General features: G+C 40.9%; 1 protein-coding gene across 2 annotated transcripts in view; it reads right to left on the bottom strand.

Annotated features, from left to right (window-relative positions):
- Nucleotides 1-17,723, bottom strand: part of CCDC169 (coiled-coil domain containing 169) — a 32,735-nt gene extending 15,012 nt beyond the window's left edge. For both annotated transcript variants that reach the window (XM_072854721.1, XM_072854730.1), the window contains exons 1-4: nucleotides 17,529-17,723; nucleotides 11,194-11,276; nucleotides 10,638-10,748; nucleotides 10,509-10,549 (exon numbers count right to left, since the gene is read on the bottom strand). In XM_072854721.1, coding sequence (XP_072710822.1) covers nucleotides 10,509-10,549; nucleotides 10,638-10,748; nucleotides 11,194-11,276; nucleotides 17,529-17,605 — 312 coding nt within the window. In that variant the 5' untranslated portion in view covers nucleotides 17,606-17,723. The remainder of the gene's footprint in view (nucleotides 1-10,508; nucleotides 10,550-10,637; nucleotides 10,749-11,193; nucleotides 11,277-17,528) is intronic.
- Between the last annotated feature and the right edge of the window lie 3,688 nt (nucleotides 17,724-21,411).

Raw genomic sequence — 21,411 nt, 5'->3', positions numbered from 1 at the left:
GTTGCATCTTTTATTCTTTTGCATAATTTTCTGTACAATACATTACTTATTTGTCTCCAAATTTCATTTTTCACAAAAACATTTCTGGCTGTTCCTGAGATTTCCCTAGGAATTATTTTCATTAAAGTCAAGATTTTGCAGGAGCATGACAAAAGACACAGTACTTTTAAAACATGTTGCCAAGAGAGAATAACCCCTCCCACTGTTCAAAAAAAAAAAAAAAAGATACAGAAGAGCTGTATCTTTCAAGAATGTTCCACACATGACTGAAGTGTTATTAACTTTAATCTGTTATAACAGACACACTGGAGACATTAAAAAAATTAGGGTTTTTTGTTTTTTTCCTAATTAAAGCAGAAGTATCTTGGATGCAGATGAAATCTTTGTGCTAATACAGAAGGCTCCTACGTCAATACAGTCAACGTTGGCCAATTCAAGGAGAAAAAGTAAGCTGCAGATTAAAGAGAAGATTTGGGTAAATTCCACTAGGGTCATGTGCTATTTCATTACAACATCAGTGTCTGTACAGAATTAAACAAGACAGATAGAGAAGGCCTCAGCACTGTCAAGCGAGGAAACTAATTTTTTTGCCTTCTTGACCTGACTGCACATTAAAGATTATAACCATGTGACAGCATATTTTGTACAACATATTTTGTACCACCTACAACGTATTTTGTACCACCACACTAAGCTTAAATACAGTAAATACAGAAGTTCATGCTGCTCTCCAGATTTGTTCTATGTAAATCCTCACTAGATCGTCCATCAGTGTTATGTAAGACAGCAAGACTTGGTGTCGCAGCTGTGAGTCACAACAGAGCAATTTGGTATCTCCTCATCTAATTTCTTTGAGTTCTTTCACCTACAAAGTAAACTACTTTTAGATCTTTTTTCATTTGATCTTTTCAGAAGTGCTGTCTTTTTTTTTGCTGCCAATGCAGCTGGTCCAGTGAAGATGCTTGGCCGTTCATTCAGCTCTGGAGCAAGGATGATATCCAACCGCAAGCAAACAAATGGTGCACTACACTGCTTCTGATGAGCAAGCAGACGGAAATAGGTTGATAATGTGACTAAAGTCTACAGTTACCATCCCTACAGTATCTAGGTGCCTCATAATTTGTAATGTACCTATGCTTACAATTCTCTTGCGAAATAAGAAAGTTATAAATTACTCCCAATTTACAGATTGGGAAGTGAAGCCCAAAATCAAAATTGCACTTCAGGCAGAATTTAACATCCTGATGCTAATAAAGCAATCTATGCAATGTCTTACATTCTTCACATTTGGTTTTGTCATATAACTTAGGTAGGCATTTGAGCTGTTTCTATTGTGGTTGCCCATAAGCACAAGCTTAATCAAGCTGCTTAGTTTGCTGCTGAAAGCCTTTATGGAGTCTCAAAACAAAGTTTCCTGGTGACCATCTCCCTAATGGGGCACAAACTGAGAAGCATGCTCCACCCACATTACATGAGGAAGGAATCCTCTTCCGTCTAACAGCCTAAAAATTAACCCACAAAGAAATTAGATGAGTTACATTTTAGTCCTCTGCCACCCTAAGAGCTTGAATTCTCAAGTCTCACATCCTGAGAGTGCCCTTTCCATCATACTTAACTAGTGCTGAGATAATTTTTGAAGCCAGGCTGTTAATCAGTCAGAAATGCAAAATTTACACAGATGGAGAAGGAACAAGTGAGAAAGGCTGCAAGGGCATGCCTACTTCTGGAAAGGAGGCAGGATTTCAGACACAATTCTTGGGCGTTTCTTCCCAACTTCCCATTGGTTTTCCATCTCTACTATGCACTCTCTTGTGAATCCCAATCTAGCTGCCTTTCTCCCAGTTAATACCTAGGAAACTCAGGCAGCTAACTCAGCTTTCTGACTTCTATTCCTGTGTTCATGCACCTAACTGATGATGCAGAGCTCAGTATGGCAACACTGAAGTTCTTTTGGCAATCTAGTGACACAGATGTTCCTACTCAACTAAAAGACCTCTCCGAGTCCCCAAACACTATAAAATAAAATTTCAAAAACAGACACAAGAAAATTTTAAATGGTAAAACTTCAGGGAGGTTCTAGACACCCACTTTAGCCAGGACTGGTTGGAAGTTACCTCCCACCCCTACTTTCAAGGCAGTAATTGAAGAACTAGCTGGGACCTTATATATCTGAAGTCTTTAGCTGCTGCACAACAATACAAATCAAGAAGTGAGAAACACCAGCGTATGAACTCAGCCAAATCATTAAGGGCTGGATTTACCTTTCCTGAATTCTGTGGGAAGTAAGCAGAAAGAAACCACACTGAAACAAATTCAATTCTTGACGCTTATGGTTGTATGATCAGCTTAGTGCTTAGTACAGTAAAACAACACAAAAGCAAAAGCTCACACAAAACAGAGTTCAAAGCATACAGTAACACAGACTTGTAGCAGAGTCCTTGGAGCACAGAAAAGCCTCAATACAAAGCAAGGATCAGTGAGAGCTCAAGAGAAACAGAAGGAGCCTCCCAGGTATGCAGCACTCTCCCAGAAGGAGAAATTGCCAACAAAATTCCAGAATGAACCAGTAAGATAAATTCCGAAAAAGCTTTTTAGAAGTGGTTTACCTGAATACTGAAATGTTTTTTTAATTTAGATCTATTACAGGTTCTTCTACTAAGCCTTGAATAGCTGGACAATGTATTCCTGAAAAGGAGACATAAGCTGACTAAGGGATTTAACCTGAATTTAAGATCCTTAGTTTTCAATAAGTCGTCCATGTCAAGCCACTCTGAGCAAGCTGGTAAGCTAAGAGACACACTGAGATTTTAAATGAATACTTTCTTTATATAACGGAATTTTGCAAGGCTTAGCAAGATTCACTCTCAGAGCAATGATACATTAAGTCTTGTGTCCAGCAGTGACCAAAGCCCAGCGTTTCACAAAGGGAACACCAATTCTCCAGTTCTTCTTTTTTTCCACACAATTTCCTTTTCATTTGACTGAAGTTACATATTTGGCTTAACACTTGCCAGAAAATGAAATTATACAGAATGATACTGCAGCAGAATTTTAAGGCCACCCACATAAGTTGCTCTCATTCTGGATTTTTCCTTGCCCTGCTACCAGTGGCAACAGAGGTGACAATTTCTATCAATCATTTCACAACAGACAAGGTGACAAATCCATGACATCATCAAGAGGCTCAAACTTGCTTTCATAAGAGCCCAGCTCATGCAGACTATTGATCCTTATGGCAATTTGCTTCAGCTCTAATCCTCTTTAACTTTTCTCCATGAGTTAGAACAGAAGCAATACATCTGTCAGTCGTGTAGAAAAAACCAACACAAGAAGCCTTTGCAATCCATTCTACTTGACATTTTAAATCAAATGAAGTTTTGTTTAGAAAATAAACTCCCCTCCAACACTACGAGCTGACGTTCATCAGCTGATTTAGCTGAATCTTTTAATGTATCATTTTAAACTCATCAAGAGCAAAAAGCAATACCACATCTTTAGTTTTACTGTAATAGAATTTGATTTTATGTTGATATCAATAAACTCACTAGTCATATACTACTGAAAAAAATGATACATAAAATTATTTAGCATAGCACATTTCTACATACAATATGCACTCAATACGTATATGCTAGATCCTGTAAGGGCTTCAGTACAGGTGAATAAAGGCTCCCTGTACTTGTCCAAATGCCAAGTGCCCCCTTGTGGTTAGCATCATCTTTATATTCGACACCAGACCGGGAACTGAACTACATGAACGCAGTGTGTGTCCTGTTCACACTGGACATTGGCAATGGCCAGGGTAAAGAAATCAGCCTGGAGACTTGTTGGAAAGTTCAGGCTCCTTCAGTGTAATAGGTGTGGGACGCTGCTACCCCAAATCCTTATGTCAATGGTCTCCACAGCATGGCTCATGGAGGTTATCTGCTGACTTGGGCAGGAGGAAGTTAAAACAGAGACCTCCATTGCTGTGGTTCAGATTGACAGAACAAGTTGTTGCTGACTCTGAAACGTTTCACTTAGTATCTCTCCTGGTAGGCCTGAAAAAGGCTGGAGATTTCTTCCTTGTACATTTTCCCTGGAAGATATCCCAGGGTCCCAGTCAATTGCTAAGGAATTCTTGAGAACAGCCAGCTAATAATGTCACTTGACTTAAGAAATAAAAATCTCTATGATACTCAGAAAATCTTAGATAGAGTTTAGAGACGTGTAAAAATATCAAATGTACTGCTGCAAAAGTACCAAATGCTTCATCAAGCCTGAAAACTATTCCTCTGTTGGGAGCTACTACACCCCTCTGAAGTCATACTTTGAATTTACACAAGAGATACACAACAAACTATAGGAGCTTTAATTCATCCTTATTGCATTAAACAGGATGACCTGATGAAAAGATGGACATGAGCCAGCAATGTGCGCTTGCAGCCCAGAAGGCCAACTATATCCTGGACTGCATCAGAAGAGTGTCCAGCAGGTTGAGGGAAACACTGGCACAGGTGGTGAAACACTGGCACAGGTTGCCCAGAGAGGTGGTAGATGCCCCGTCCCTGGAAACATTCAAGGTCAGATTGGATGGGGCTCTGAGCAACCTGATCTAGTTGAAGATGTCCCTGGTCATTGCAGGGAGGTTGGAGTAGATGACCTTTAAAGGTCCCTTCCAACCCAAACTATTCTATGGTTCTAAGATTTTTCCCTGATTGTTTTCTTTGAAATACAAAGTGTATTCTGCCTCTGGGAACACGACAAAGTGATTTGAGTAAAATAGTCTGCTGTTTTGTGCAAGGCCACCAAGAGGAACAACCAATGCCAACATGACAAGGAAAGGAAAAAATGCAAATCTAAAAGGTCTCTTGGAGGCATCCAAAATACATGTCCGAGGTCAGATGAAAGGAGTAGGAAAGGGAAGTCTGTGAAGGAGGCAGGATACAGCTTAGGGCAGTCAGACCAGATGTGACGGTGTGCTTCCCCTGCCCCTGACCTTTATCTCCTGTAACCCTGCTCAGGTGATAACTACCAGCAAAGGTCGTAACAGATGCATCTGGTCATGATGGCTGCATCCAACTCAAAGTGGATTTGGGAGACAGATAAGAACACAATAGCCAAGGGCTATTGTGCAATGCACCCACCTAACCACGGTGAAGAAACTAAAATCTGTGATTGGTATGCAAATATGACCACAAGTCAATCATCTTACTCCCATAAATAGTGAGCAGTCCAAGAGCCCTTTGAGCTCTCCTGCACGGCAGCGGGCTGCACGCCAGGATCTCCCCTTGAGTAGGGATGCCCCTCAAGGTTACTCCTCATGGTTGAGAGATTCCTTGCCCCAACAGATGCTCGGTGACTAATAGCATGCTAAACTTTGAAATCTTAGCTAAGTGATATAAAGGATTGATTGCACATATGTAATCCTTTAGATATAAACCGTTGACCAAGTCTGGGACTAGGATTGGATCCAGCCGCACCTAGACTCCTCTCTGAGGAGGAGTTTAGAAAGCAAGGGGATCCTTTTCCGAACGTCATGACTCAACGGGAGGGTCTCCCTGACAGTTTTGTCTGACCCTGTTCTCTATGCAGTAAATAATCAAGTGTAGCTTGCCATCGAATCTTGTTAAATCACTGTCGCATTGAACTCCCTATTCTGTATCAATAAACTATATTTTTACTTCTCTCTTATGAGTAAAGTGCACTCTCACTCCAAATCCGTGACACCAGACTACAGAACTTTCTCCAAAATACTTCCAAGTTTCACAAAAAGATAGGATACCAGATTTCTTCTTTCCATAGAGCTCCTGGTGACTTAATCCAGCAAGAGCAACAAGGTTCATTTAACAGTGACTTGCTAGGAGAATTGTCAACATTTCCTATGCCATTATAAAATGCTGATGTTCCCTATAGGCAGTTATCAACACCTACTGAAATACAAAGTCTTCGTTGCATGTTCTTATAAACCCAAGATTCCCCTCCTGTCATGTTGCCAACACCTTCTTCAGTGTGACACTGCCACACGTTCTGCTTACAGTTTAGAACTGACAGCAAAAATCCTGAGATGGTTGTGTGAGGGTCTCAGTTCTATGGTCACTGTGCTCTCAGAAAGTCAGCTTTGCAAAGCAAGTATCTGGCCCTTAACATCAGAATTTTCTCAGCTATGGTGCTGGACATCCCTGAAAATGGTGATTTATGACAGAAACTTTGGTTCCTTTGCTAATCTTAACTAGAGCGTTGCTAAGGCAATGCTATCAGGAGTGTGCTCTTCTGAACTGATTTTGCAGTATGCTTTTCAGTATTTGCATACTAAAGCCGCTATCTAGGGATTCTTTCTTGCAGAAATGGTGAGAGAGAAAGGAATAATTTTCTTTCTGCTTATATGGGAAATTATGCTTAGCCGAGAGCATGCATTTCACCAAAACTCATTCAATGAAAAAATGCGAACAAATGAATGCAGCATGTTTAAGAGAGGCAAGTAAAATTCACATCATGCTATACTTTAGAGAGAAGGCATTCCTTCTGTAATTATTTCTGAAGTACTGTATAACATTTGTATTATTCATTGGGACATAAAGGAAATTACTGACTAAACAGTTTTCACTTTTGGAACTCCCTTGTGCTTGTCACTGTTTAGGTTATTTTTAATCTGCCCTCAGTACCTAAAAATGAGTTTCTAAACCCTGGCTGTAAAAATTTGTGTGTTCAAGGTATTAATTCTGCATTTACTGTCATGTGACACCTACATGATTTTTTTGAAACAGAAAAAAGGATTATCTCAAGTCAGTATAAGGACTTCAGAATAATTGTATATTTAAATGGTTTAGGGGTGTTTTTAATAGCAAGGAATCATTCATCAGTACGATTCTAATTCTAAAGCAAAAATAGTGCAAGCCATCTGCAACAATTATTGCAGTTTATCAACACAGAAAATCCTCTGTGCTTCCTTGTTCATCACTCCAGAATTTGCATTTGTATTCTTCTCTTTCATTCAGGTTTTTATAGCTTGCTGACTGCCAGGGTTCCTGATGACTAATCTTTTTTTATTTTCCCTGTAGTGCTTGATATCGAGAAAATATTTTATGCTACCTATCTCTAAACGGGATGAATTACTCTACGGACATGTTTTTCTCCTTCTATTGACTATGATAGGACCTTAAATGACTAGCTGAGTGAGACAAATCTCTTTAGTATCTTTGAGATATCTCCTCTGTTAAATACAGCTGAAACTGCGTAGGAAGTTAAGAATTATTAGAGGTCCTTCTAATAACTCTAACTGCATAATTCTAACTTCCTTGGGAACATAGGTTAAAAAGACTTGCAAATACTATTTAATTTTCTAAATATGTTGCTCAAAACAAAATCTACTGTCGACTGTTGCCATATTCTAGAAATTGTATCATCTTGCTGGAAGAATCACTTTGCTATCTTTCCACAGAGCTTCATATGCAACTGCAAGTTGAAAGCTGAATATCATAGTGTACTTTTTATTTAACACACACACACGATTTTATATATACCCACTCTCAGCATTTTTACTTTGAGCAAATGTAGATTGATGACTGGCTGCAAAGCTCTTTGTTTTTCTACACCCACTCAGCACATCTGCTCTTTATTCTCATCTGTGGAGAAGCTAAATATTCCCCCCTACTCCCCCGAACAACTCTCAAAAACATAAAAAGGACTTGGATAAGCCTATATGCTTAAACACCACAAAATGATCTGTGTATTTTTTTTACCAATGCTTTATCTCCTAAAATTTAAAAGAAGAAAAAGCAGCTCTGCATTCTCCAAGAGTATCTGTAAATACACACTGACTTTTCTGATAGCTTCAGTGAAAAAAAAACAGCAAAGCCCACAAAATACTTCTATTTTCTTCCCCTCTTTCCATCTCCTGAAAATGAAAACAAGGAAAAATGAAACATTTCACTAAATCCCTAAGCACTTTTTTTTCCCCTCTGGCTAGCAAACAGAAGAATGTATTCACTCTAAGCTGGAAGTCTGAAGGAAGGACTTAAAACTGCAAAAGAAAAACCTACGGCATGGCACATGGGCTCCAGACTTCCCTAGGTGTCACTGAGTAAGTCTAGGACTCTTCAAACTGTCTTCTAGACTCCTTCTAGCAGAATGACTCTTTCAGTTGTGCTGTCATTCTTTCCTTTGTGGGAACAGTAATCAAACCTCTCAGAACCATAGCTCATAGGTGAGGAGGCAAGGCAGTATTTAGTAGGGATTAGAAATGTACTGGACTGGTGCAGCCCAGCTGCTGGTAAAGGAGATTACCTCACTGGTAATGACTCTTCAAGTGCTTAGCAAGGTGTAGTTGGATTTGTTAAGAGAGTACTAGCAATTGGATGGAAATAAACACTTCTGATACTGTAAGCATGCATTCCAGTCTGTGCTTTACAGGCTGACAGGAATAACATTGTCTGAAGCAGACTCTACTGTAAATTTTCTAGATGAACGTTCTGTCTTCAAGACTTTTCTTCAAATAAAATCCCAGTTGTATTTTCAAATCAACTCTGTGAAACAGGAAACGGGATAGGAAAGATTTTGTTCTCTTTTTAATTAACTGTTTAAAAAAAATATCCTGCCAACCTAGAAAACACCATGGTCTCTAGGACAGCACTAAAACTGCCAAGAATGTTTACTATCTGAAAGCCATGGATCAGATCAGAAAGAGCAGTTAATTATTCACACCCTGCTTACAACAGATAATCATTCCCACTAATAGGGCATGCAGCCTCCTCTAGGCTCAGTAAACTCCCATTAATCTTCAGAATCTGAAGCACAAAAAAGTAAGATGGAAACAGTTCTGTAAGCATAAGCAACTGGAATAAAAGTCATCAGAGCCCTGCCTCATAATGTTCATTATTCCTGCCTTATTCCTGCATTATTCCTACAAGGCATTATCATATCTTTATGTGCCTTCCTTATTTCTAAAAGTGGGTAAGAAGCAGAAAAGGTCTCAAAGTAAAAGATTTCAGCAGATGACAGACTAAGGAAAAAGCAGTCTTAAATCTAAAATTGTTTTCACTTAATTTACTACTTCAGAAGACAAAATGGCCAAAATATTTGCTGTTTTTTTCTTGCCATTTTCTCCTCAAGATCACAGAAAAATGTTTTATGTTTTGTTGAAATACAGGTCATGAAATATGATCGTATTAAGAAATAAAATTTTAAAAATGAAAACAGATACTTCCTTCGGTGTTGCAAATATGGTGTATTTATTGTACAATGAGGAATTTTCCTGTAACTGCATTATGCAAAATGTTACTGCAACTATTCATCTATGTTATCACAGTTGGTACAAAACTGGGAGTAGTGACTGATACACCAGAGGATTGTGTTGTCATTCAGAGGGGCCCCAACAGGCTAGAGAAACAGGCAGAGAGGAATCACGTGAAGTTCAGTTCAACAAGGGGAAATGCAAAGTCCTGTCCCTGGGGAGAAATAACCCCAGGCACCAGTATATGCTGCGGACCTACTGGCTGGGAAGCAGCTTGGCAGAGAATGACTTTGGGGTCCTGGTGGACAACAAGATGACCATAAGCCAGCAATGAACGCTTGCTGCAAAGAAGGCCAATTGCCACCTGGGCTCCATTAGGAAGAATGTTGGCAGCAGGTTGAGGAAGGTGATCTGTCCCTTCTCTTTAGCACTGGTGAGACATATCCAGAGTGCTGGGTCCAGTTCTGGGCTCCTCAGTACAAGAAAGATATGGATTTCCTGGACCAAGTCCAGCACAGGGCTACAAAGATGATTAAGGGACTGGAGCATCTGACAGATGAGGCTGAGAGAGCTGGGACCATTCAGCCTGGAGAAGAGAAGGCCCAGGGGGATCTCAGCCATGTGTATAAATACGTGATGGGAGGGAATGAAGAAGAGGGAGCCAGGCTCTTCTCAGTGGTGCCCAGTGACAGGATGAGAGGCAATGGGCACAAACTGAAACACATGAAATTCCATCTGATCACAAGAAAGCACTTTTCTTACTGTGAGAGTGGTCAAACACTGGAACACATTGCCGAGAGAAGTTGTAGAGTCTCCATCTGAGGAGATATTAAAAGCCCAACTGGACATGATGCTGGGCAACCTGCTGTAGCTGGCCCTGCTTGAGTAGGAGGAGCGGACTAGAAGATCTAAGAGGGCCCTTCCAACCTAAATGATTCCATGATTTTGTGATCAAGGTTTAACATTTTTCCACTTATTTGTGGAACTAGTCCAGCTACTCTATCTCATATGCCTTACTGCAGGTTCAATCGCACAACCTTCACTCAGTCAAAAATTTCACTACATGATTCTTCTCAACTTTCAGGTCTTACGTACCTCCTATTTAATGATTTTATGCTATACTTTATAAACTTATAAGCAACTGCATATCTGAAACAATAAAAAAGTAAGCAGGACTGATTGTTTTGATTTCTAGACCAGGCTGCTGATATTTTCTGTCACGAAAAAACAAAGATTATACAAGTTCTTCAATTACACTGTGACTTTTTGTTAACCAACTAAATGCCATAGTACTCACCACAGGCATTTGGTCAAAAGTGCGAACGATGGACAATTTATCTACAAATAAGCAGAAAATTTGACGTTTTTATATAATTTCAACACATAATCACTAATTCTATTGAAAGTTATGAATACTCATTTCTACCTGCTGGATTGCCACGAATAAGCTCCATCTTCTCTTGAAGAATATTAATTTGCCTTTCCAGCTGTTTGTTCAATTCTACTTGTGTCTCATATCTGGTTTTCCATTCATTACCTTAAAAAGAAATACAGGGTTATTCTGTTTCCCAGATTATCTCATGCCATTTCAAGTAAAAGTTAGCATTTTTTCAAACTGTTCCCACTTTTTTCTAGAGACTGAGAAAGTCTCCAGTGAGTAATCCTCATAATGAGAATTTTTGCATACGAAAGAGCTGGAAAATATAAATCAAGGGAATTTTTCACTGGGCTTACTGTGGCCAGAATATTAACCAACTCTATGAATTCATGTTATTCATAGTTTCATTAAGAATTAAAGCTAACATGCAGCACATAGTATTCTTTAATTTCACATCTGCAACATCACACCTATAATAGTCATGTTTGAAAAGGGAAAACTTAAATTTCTAAATAAAAATTTGTATCTCTGTAGGGCCTACCCAAAAGAATTAATTTTCTGTGTTTCCTAATCAATTAGCAAGACTGTGTTGCAATTCACTTACCTTCATCTTCAACATTGCTAAGTCTTTTTTCCAGTTCTGTTACTGTGTTTCTCAGTTCAAATATTGAGATTTCAAGCATTTGCCTGTGGTATTTAGAGAAGTCAATAAATTGGCTACTGCATTAATCTTATTATTAAGATTAAAAAGAACAAGTTGAATATATTTTTCAGATTAAGCATATATTGGTCTTTCCTGTGTAATTACATCATCTTGCCCACGGTTTTTTATGTATTTTTCTCTATGGATACTACAGTGCCTTAAAAACAATAGAAGCATTTCTACTTTGTGAGTGAAATTACTTCTATAAAAAAACAAGACCAACATTTCCTAAAATTTCATAACTGTCTAGCAGATCATCAGAAGCAAACAAATGTAGAGAAAACACTGGTTTTAATTTATCATCTAAAAGAAGATGCCCAAGGAATATGTTTTCTGAAACAAGAATATGCCTGAGAGATGTGCTATTTGAAATTCTGAATTAATTCTTCATTTTGACTCACTGCTCAATGATTAATAGTTATTTTCTAAATTGTACCCATAACAAAACCAATCAAAGCATATCATGGATTATGACTATCAGAAAAGAAAGCCAGTGATTAAAGTAAGATGCATGTTATAAAAAAATACAGGACCTAAAGCCACCTTTTTTTCCAGTACCTTAAACTTAATCTTGTGGGAAAATATATTTTTGCCCATTGATTACTTCTGGATACTGGTTGGGCAGCCAGACAACTGAGAAGTACCATGGAAAGTGGACTCTTTCTGCCTTGGAAGGTATGACCAGAAGCAGAAACTAGCAGGGGACTTACTCTGATGAGAGCACAACCCACCTGCAGGCATCATACAACATGCTGAATGACTCTCATCCTTTTAAGTGGAAAGGTAGTAGTTTAGCATGCTACAATGAAACATCTGATCTCAATCACGCCACGAGGAAATTACTGCTAACTAAATTATTGACCATATTTATGCCAACAGCCTGGTTATTTTTGGAGACGTCTATGGAGAAATGCTCCTGCCTGTGAGATCCCAGGAAGTCAGCCCACACCAGCACAGCCACAACAACACAGCACAACACAACACAAGAGCAGTTTGTGGTTTCGTCCTTTAAGTAGGCCAAGATTTCAAAACACAACCAATGGTTCTTGGGTGCCTCTATTTTTCAGTGCCTGAAATGAGATATTTCAAAAGAACTGAGAACGCAACTCTGCAAATAAGGCCCTTTGGAAAATGCTTTACAATACCAATATGACAATACGCCTTTTAAATCTTAGCCTAGTTCATTAAAATATGCAAGAGAGAAAATCATTTTGCTGTCCTATTCTTTGGTGTTGTTTTTTTTTCTAAAGGAGGGCTTCCATGTCAACATGGATCTTCTCTTTCTGAACGTGTTCATAATGAGAAATGCTCTTCAAGAAATAGTTAATTAGCCTATAGGAAATCAAAGCTCTGACAACAGAGCTGATCACTAAGAAATGGTATCACCTGTTGCACTCCTCATGCTCACATTCAGTTGGTGACATTTCTTTTCCATAGCTTGAAACATCAGATTTCAACTGAAAGCTGCAGAAGCAGAAGTGAACCAACTGATTTTAAGAAACAAAAGAGGTATGCCTGTAATGGGGAGGGCTGAAGAGCTGAAATAGCAAAGAAATGTAAAGAAGAGTAATTTAAGGTCATTCAAGTAAGTTTTCAGTGCAAGAAACACACTGGAGCACAATAAGACAGACATCTCGAATGGCAGGGGAGAGCTGGGTCTTCCAATCCCTCCTTGCTCCATTGCTCTTTTTGTCCCTACCAACGTTAAATTAGATAGTGGGGACATAGGCAAAGAAATAATGAAAGTACTGATAACTTGCTGGAGACAAAAAAGGTGTGATGAAAGCCCCAGCAAAAGATAGACTTGAAACACATAAGTCAAAAACCTTAGATGCAGGAAAACCAAAGGAAATCTGATTGCTGCTGCCTATTTGCTCCCACTCCAAATGAAAGAGGCAGATAGCTAGGAAGAAGACAGACAAAATCTTACTATGTTGCTGGTATCATTCCTATACAAATAGATAAGGTTTCTGTAAAGCAGATTTCTATCAACCTCTCAGTGCTTGGAAAAGACGAAATTATGACAACAGTGAGTGTTAAAATGGGAATTTTGGAAGGAAATAACACTATAAATTAGGCACAGTCAAAGCTGTAACTAGAGCTGAGCTGTATCAAAATGAAATTGTTTTCATTTCCAAACAAATCCTAACTAGGTGCTTAGATGGATGCAGAGGGATAACACAGGAAGAACGAGTTCTTTAAATCCACCATCTTCCGTTTTTAGTTTCTGTTACCATTCCAAGACTATATACAACATTTCTTACATTAGATTTTATTATTCTTTCTGCACTATTAGCAAAACTGCCAGCCAACTTTCAATTATATTTTGTCCTGATGAAAATGTGTACAGAAATTATAAATTGTCAGGTGTCAGACTGTAATTGCTACACTGACAGAAAGTCTTATTTTCATTTGGCAATTGAAACTAGTTTTTAAAAAAATCTAGTTATTATTAAACATTTAATACTCCAATAGCACCCAGAAAGTAGCCAGAGTGGAACCTCTCTATTTTAGTCTGTGTATATGCAGTAAATTACAGTCCCTGCACTGACAGAGAAGGGATGTAGAAATAAATCACCTTGACCAACCTGGTAAATAGTTCAGCTTTTTAAGGTATCAGAGTATTTTGCATTTCTGGAGTTATTTCTAATTGTAATAGGAAGTGATGGTCATGCCATGTATCTGTTACTGTGAATTTAATGCAGCTGTGTATAGCTGCCTGCCCAAACAGAGACTTAGTTTGTCCTTAGAGGGACTGTGGCATGACTTTACCTGCAACCTCACATGTGTTAAACATAATTAGACATATTCAAGGCCTATGAATCTTTCCCATGTCAATGGACAATTTATAGTAATCACAGAAGAAAGCCCATAAATCCTGGAAACTCACATTTAAGTCATCAGGGGAACTTAACTACATCCTTGCATACTAAGCATAACAAGAAAGCTCTTGTGAAGAAAAGGAGAAAAAAGTGCAGTTCAGATAAGAAGGCTGTGATTGAAATGACAGAAGAAAAAAATTGCTGAGTTTCTTTTTAACACACTTTACAGGTGTATTTTACTTGAAAGTGACAGCCACTTAGGATGAGAGGCATTTTCCTGTTTTGCTATCCAGATCTGTATATCTGGTACATGTATCAGGCAAAAGACTGCCTGAAGCCATTTTCTATAGAGGAGAGAGAAACCAGTGAAACATTACAGGAGCAGCTCAAGGCAAATCAACAGTTCTAGGGCATCAGCTCTACAACATGGCAGACCTTACTGATTCCTGTAGAAAACAAAATATATAGATGCCTTCAGAACCTATGAACAAAGCAGAAACAATACTGCACGGTGCAAAAGGCACCACAGGGAAGAGCATATACAGTATTAAAAGCTACAGCCTTCTGACACCTGCAGTCAGCAGTGTGCTGGGAAAATACTGCAGCTTTCCTTGCCAGGAAAGCCACAGAAGCTGAAATCTCACAAGCTGAATTAACACACATCTCCATGAACATTAGTAAATAGCTGACATGTATAATATATGGCTTTAAGACCTCTTTGTCTATTAAGAAGTATACTGCAATATTATATGCCTTCTCTCTCTCTCTCAGAAACATTTGCCATGACATTTCCCAATCAAAACCTCTACTGAATCCTGATTACAGTAATTCAGAGTCAGATTTAAGCTGACTTTCATTAAAGCCTTTGAAAGATTTCACAGTATTACATCCACAATCACTGAGAATCAGCAGGTACTTTAGGTACAAACCTCTTACGGACATAGATGATTCAATTTACTCTTTGAAGTAAAAATTTCTTCTTCATGAGTGTTAAATGGGAGTGGTAGGTGGGCTGTTAGCAAACTGCCTAAATGGCACAATAATCAAATACGCCAGTAAAAAGACGACAAGGGTGAGATGTCTGTGAAGGAATGCAGACAGCTACCTGCAAGCCAGTCATCCTCAGCTTGCTTTATACCCAATGGAGAGAAACAGGCATGCACTAGGGTGTGAGTCATCTCATGCTGAAACAACCAGCCAAAATAGGTCAGATGAATCACACTTTCAAAGAGCTTTCTGTATTCATTGACTATACATGCCACTGGTTTAGATGTAGTCTAACAACCTTGGTCATTAACAGTTAGGTTGAATAAATCACTTCTATGAAACAGGCAATAATGGTATTGTCTATTTGCACACACAAGCTACACACAGGAAAACAGGTGCAGAATCTACCTGGAGCAGCAAGTCTTTTACTGTCATGCCATCAAAATAAAGGTTTTTATGAAATATATATTTTCCTTTCATCGGCAAATAAGTCACCACTTCACAATGTCTCCTGGGCTTTGGGCCCAGTCTTGCAGAAGATTCTCGGGGATATTAGCAAGAACTTAAGGTACATAGAGAATCCAGGTTTTCATTAATTAAAAAAAAATAAATCAAAGCAGTGAAACAAAGCCAATACAATTCTGCTTTTTACCTGAACATCTATAGTATCGGGATTGTGTGTCAGGTAAAAGAATTGGTGCATACGGAGGATAATTGATATTTTACACTGACACACTACTGTTCAGGAGGCTTAGTAAAAGGACATTTCCCTACATGTTGGTGCAAGCATGTGCAAGCTCCTTTTAGTGCCATTTTGAATGCAGAAGCTGCCTAGCCATTTTGACTTCCACATTTCCATTAGTGAATAAACACTTTATAAAGTCCACAACTGCAGGACTAGTTTGAAAAGGATCTGCAGCCTAGACACTGAAAGAAACATTGTCCAGGGGAAAATCAGTATGGAATAGAATGTTTGAAAATGGTATGTAAGTGTAAATATTAAGGGTCTGACTTAATGCAGCACAGGAGCTTCTGACATTTTCTAACTTTTAATTTATTAACATTCAAAAGGCAATCATGTTCTTTAACACAGGGACAAATGTGTAACTTCCTAAGCAAACTGGGAAAAAGAACAACCTAGAATCTCACCACTGCATGAGCATCAACAATAATCAGAGCACTGAAACATCTGCTGCATAAGCAAGGGGACTAACTGGTAGCAGTAACAAGTCCTCAGCTTCTCTGCAAACTGCACTGGAGAGATACCGTACTTTCCCTGTAGGTTTCAGAGATTTCCCTGTAGGTTTCAGAGATATTTACTCATAGTACAGAAGAGTGAAATTCAGCTTCCCAGTTTTATTCAACATTGTGGAAAGACATGTGTTTAAAGAGCACCTCGTTGTCCATTTGATTCTTTTTCCCCCCAAACTGGCATGCACCCACAGGAGGTCTTTTCTGTTCTTACCCCATCGTGGCTTCCAATCCCAGTGTACTGGGTTTGGCTGGGAGACAGTAAATTTTCTTCACAGTAGCTCATATGGTGCTGTGTTTGGATTTGTGATGAAATCACTGTTGATAACACAGGGATGTTTTAGCTATTGCCGAGAAGTACTTACACATCAAGGCCTTTTCTGCTTCTCACACTGACCTGCCAGCGAGCAGGCTGGGGGTGCACAAGAAGCTGGGAGAGGACACAGCTGGGATAGCTGACCCCAGCTGACCAAAGGGATGTTCCATACCACGTAATGTCATCTTCAACAATAAAACTGGGGGGGGTGGAGCTTGCTAGAGCTGCTGTTGCTTAGGGGTTGGCATTGCTTGGCTGGTGGTGAGTAGTTGGGGGCTTTTTGCATCACTTGCTTTTCTTGGTTTTGCTTCTCTTTCTTTTTTTTAACTTATTAAACTGTCTTTATCTCAAGCCACAAATTTTCTCACTTTCACCCTTCTGATTCTCTCCCCCATCCCACTGGGAGGGGAGAAAGCGAGCAGCTCTGTAGCATTTAGCTGCCTACTGCAGTTAAACCATGGCACCCAGTCCTACTTTCCATGCCTGTCCAGTACCAGCCTCATTTTTGGCTAAAATTATTTATCCTACTTCTTCAGGCTCCTTGTGCCAGTCCCAGCCCTTGGGCCAGCTGTTCCTATTGCCCACCATGCTCGGTGCCCCATGCTATCTCACCAGTCCCAACCGTGTTCCCAGCACAGCCGAGCCGAGCTGTGGGACCTCCTGGGCGACACACGGCCTCTCAGGCCGCTCCCCATCCACCGCATCAGCCGGAGCACCCGCCCAAGGCAACAGCCGCCATTTTGCCCCAGGGAGGCGGCAGGAGCCGCCGGACAGCCAGTCCTTCGGCGCGGCTCCCCGGCGCAGCTGGCGGCTGCGGTGCCCGGCCTCGGCCTCGGCCCCGTCCCCCGCCGGGCACTCACTTCTTCCGCCTCTCCCGCCCCAGCTCCAGCGCCAGGCGGTCGGGGTCCCCCGCCCGGCGGCCGCCGCCTTCGCCCATGGCGCCGCCCGCTCCGCGCGCAGCCCCGGCGTCGGCGGCCGTTGCGCTGGGTAACGGCCGCTGCGCGCCCGGCGTCTGCTTGAGGGAGCGGCGCGGCCCAGCGCGCCCTCCCGCGGCCGCGGTGTGGCCAGAGGCGGGCGGGCGGGCAGTGGTCTGGTCCCCGGCCTGGGCACCCCTCGGGGCGGGCGACCCGAGTCTCCGCAGCCGCCGTGGCTCTCTCGCTGCCCAGGGAAAGCGGAGAGGGGGAGACGGGGGCCGGGCGCGACCACCCGCCAGGCGACCGGCGTCGCCTTCACCTCCTCCGGCCGAGCCGTGTGCCGTGTCGTTCAATCTGCACGCACTGGTAGCAGCTCCCGCCAGTCGCTGCTGTAACGGCCCCTCCTTTGATGGGGTTTTTCTTCCCTCTGTCCAGGGAGGTCCCCAGCATATGGCTCGGGCAGCACCAGAAATTAATGGGAAAAATACAATTTTGGCCCAGTTAAAGACCCGCGATCATGTAGGGTGAACTATTGGTGTGCTAAGCTTTTCATGACCTGGGAAACACAAATATGTGCAGATTTTTTCTGAACACTTCTTTTGGATGGAAAGTAGCATGGTTTAAAATAAACGCTTTGACCCGCATGTGAAGGCAGCCACAGCACGGCGGGGCCTGGTCTTAAAAGAGTGCCTAGCACCCTTGATAATTGTGATCTGTGCTGTGCATAAACTAGTTTCCAAGTACCTAACTTGAGACAGGACAGAAGAGCTTAGAATAATCGGTCTTAATCATCACTGATCAGGTAAGTCAATGGAGTCAATTAGTCAATATATACTGGCTAATACTTTAATTATCTTACAATGGTCCAAATTCATGCTTAAAAATGTTTGATGTTGCATTTTTCAAACAAGGAATTTCAGATTAGTTCATGGCTTTCTCAAGGTAAAGCTTTATGAGGTGGACTGAATTAATCTAACAGTTTAATGCTGCACCACCTCCGACCGGCTCTCCCTGTCGTCTTCTCTGGCTGCTTCAGTGCCAACTCTGACATTCATGTAACTCTCCAATGAGCCAGTACAGCTCATGAAACCTAGAAGGCTTACATCGGGGAAAATGCTTGCAGTTTCTGCTGGTTAGTGAGCTGAAATGGCTCACAAGCTGCTCAGAAAAGCACCAGAGTTGATGCAAGGGACAGGGTGAAACTGGGAGTGATTAGTGTGCTCTTAGATCAACTCACCATTTCATGGGACTTAGTGCTCACTAGAGAAACTATCTGTTTACTTTCTCAGGAAGGAGATGGGCTGTAATTTTGCTTTACTATGAAAAAACAAAGGATATAGTTTCTCAGTTACTCAGCAGTAATTCTGTTGCACAAGTACCAAGCCAAATGCAATAGCCCTACAGCTTGTTAGGTAACAGAAGCACTGCTTTCAAAGTTTAAAACAAGGGTTATGTATTACCATTACTTTAACATAGCATAAATCAGCATCGCCATCCAAAAGTTGACCCTGAAAATTTGTGAATTTTAGTCCTAAGGTGGTAGCGTGTGACACTGGCATGGGCCTCTAACACGTTACTGATACTGCAACAGAGAGGTCACTAATCCAGCCAGATCTAGTGTCTGGGGGCAGAACAGTAGGATGGAGAGTGAGAAGCTTGATCGTAAGAAGGAAAAGTCATTTTAATTTCATTTGTCTGATATATATTAGGGCAGGCGGTGATTTTTGACAATCTCAAGTTATAACTGATGCTATCATCTAATCAGTGAATTATCACTTGACGTGTGGATTGAATTCAAAGTTGTCTGAAATACTTCAATCAAGAAACAAATTTAGAAGAGTCCTGCACTGTAACTGCATTTAAATTTAGCTGCCCATTTTGCCTTCAGGATTTACTGCATGCTACATTTTTAAGATACATACTGAAAACATGTTCCATACCAAACCAATAAGTTAAGTAATGACTTGGACCTAGGTTAGCATTCATAACTAACTTAGTGTACTGAATCTCAACAGCAAGGGCGTTAACCAGTAACCATTTTTCTTGTTATCAGTTTTTGTGAAGAACTGTTTCAAGATTAACTTAACTAGCCTACTGAATAGTTCTCAACCGGAGAGCACATTCAGAGAGCTCAGAAAGATCCCTGGAATCACAAGGAAGTCTGAGAACAGAGAGCACCAAGTAACTGAGGGCTGTATCCCGGCCACAGTGTACTCTCTCTGCCCCAGGAGACTTTTCTTTGACCTCCTATCCAGGATACTTTCAGGTCTCAGCCTCAACTTGGGGATTACTAGGTGTCCTAACTAGGTAAGCTCTCAGGAACAAGGTTACAGTGCACGTTAAGGATGAGCCCAGACCACACTGGCTGGGTTGGTACAGGACAGCAGGTCTAACTGTGTGCTTCACCAGATGGTTTGGGAACTGGAGTGGGAGAAGAGCAAAAGTGTCTTGTGGACTGAGGTCTTGTGTGAGCAGGTAAAACTTCAAACCATCAATATTTTTAACAATCACGGCAGTAACATAGTGACACTTGCAACACATGAGAATTTTCCTCCATTTCTTTATTCTGAATAAATCGGTTAACATTGGATATATGGATACCTATAAAGGTACTTCCATTGTTTTAAGGCTTTTAATGTTATTTGTGAGATTAAAATCTTTAGTAAGAAAAGTTAGGAAACTTGATCACATCACAATGTGGTTTGAAAACAGAATTTTATACTTAAATACATATCTTCGGATTATGTGAAGGCAATAAACAGCTAGAGTTGCTTAAAAGCAAGGCAGACCAGTTGCTGGACAAACATTTGGATTATGACATAAATTAATTTTTACAACGAAGTAGCTATTTCTGTAGCACCAGTAACTAGGATATGATGACTGGCTGTGTGGACAAGGGGAAACTGGTGGATGTTGTATATTTTGACTTTACTAAGGACTTTGATATAGTCTCCCATAGCACCTTTATAGCCAAATTAGTGAGTTATACATTGAGTAACTGGGAAATAAGGTTGGTGGCAAATTGTCTGGGCCATCGGACTTAAAGTGTGGTGATCAGCAGTATGACTGCTTGACTCTAGGATCAGTACCTGAGCCAATACCCTTAATTCTTTATTAACAACCTGGAGGACTGAGCACACTCTCGGCAAGTTTGCCGATGAGGATGAATCGAGGGGAGCAGTCACTATGCAGGAGGGCAGGGCTGCCATTCAGAACAGGGTGTACAGCCCGGAGAAACAAGCTGCTGAAAGGAACTTAATGAAATTCAACAAAAAGCAAATGCAAAGCCTGGCATTTGGGACGGGAAAAGCCCATGCATCAGTACTGGCTGGGGGTGGTAACTAGAATGCAGCTTCATATGAAAAGACATGGGGGTCCCTAGTTAACAAGCTGACCATGAGCCAGAAACACACCTTGCAGCAAAGGCGGCCAACAGCCTCCTTGGGTTGCATTAGCAAGAGTGTAGCCAGGAGGTTGAGGGAGGTGATTGTTTCCCTCCGTGCAGCGCTTGTGGGACCACATGCTGGAGTGCTTAGCTTTGGGCTCCCAAACAAATCCTAAGGGCTGCCAAGCTGGTCAGGGGCTGGCACACATGGCCTGTGTTCAGCCTGGAGAAGAGAAGGCATAAGGAGATCTTAGTGCTGTCAACAGCTACGTAAGAGGAGGGTACAGAGAAGCCAGACTCTTCTCCAGTGTGCACTATGGAAGGATAAGTAGCAATGCACCCAAGTGCTTATGACAAATTTTGGCCCAGTATAAGGGAGAAATATCTACCTTTACCAGAGTCAAACCTGGCAAAGGTTGCCCAGAGAGGTTGTAAAGTCTCCAT

The sequence above is a fragment of the Ciconia boyciana genome, chromosome 1, assembly GCF_034638445.1.
Source record: "Ciconia boyciana chromosome 1, ASM3463844v1, whole genome shotgun sequence".
Classification (NCBI taxonomy): domain Eukaryota; kingdom Metazoa; phylum Chordata; class Aves; order Ciconiiformes; family Ciconiidae; genus Ciconia; species Ciconia boyciana.
The sequence above is the reverse complement of the archived record's forward strand: the minus strand, read 5'-3'. Positions and strand labels throughout refer to the sequence as shown.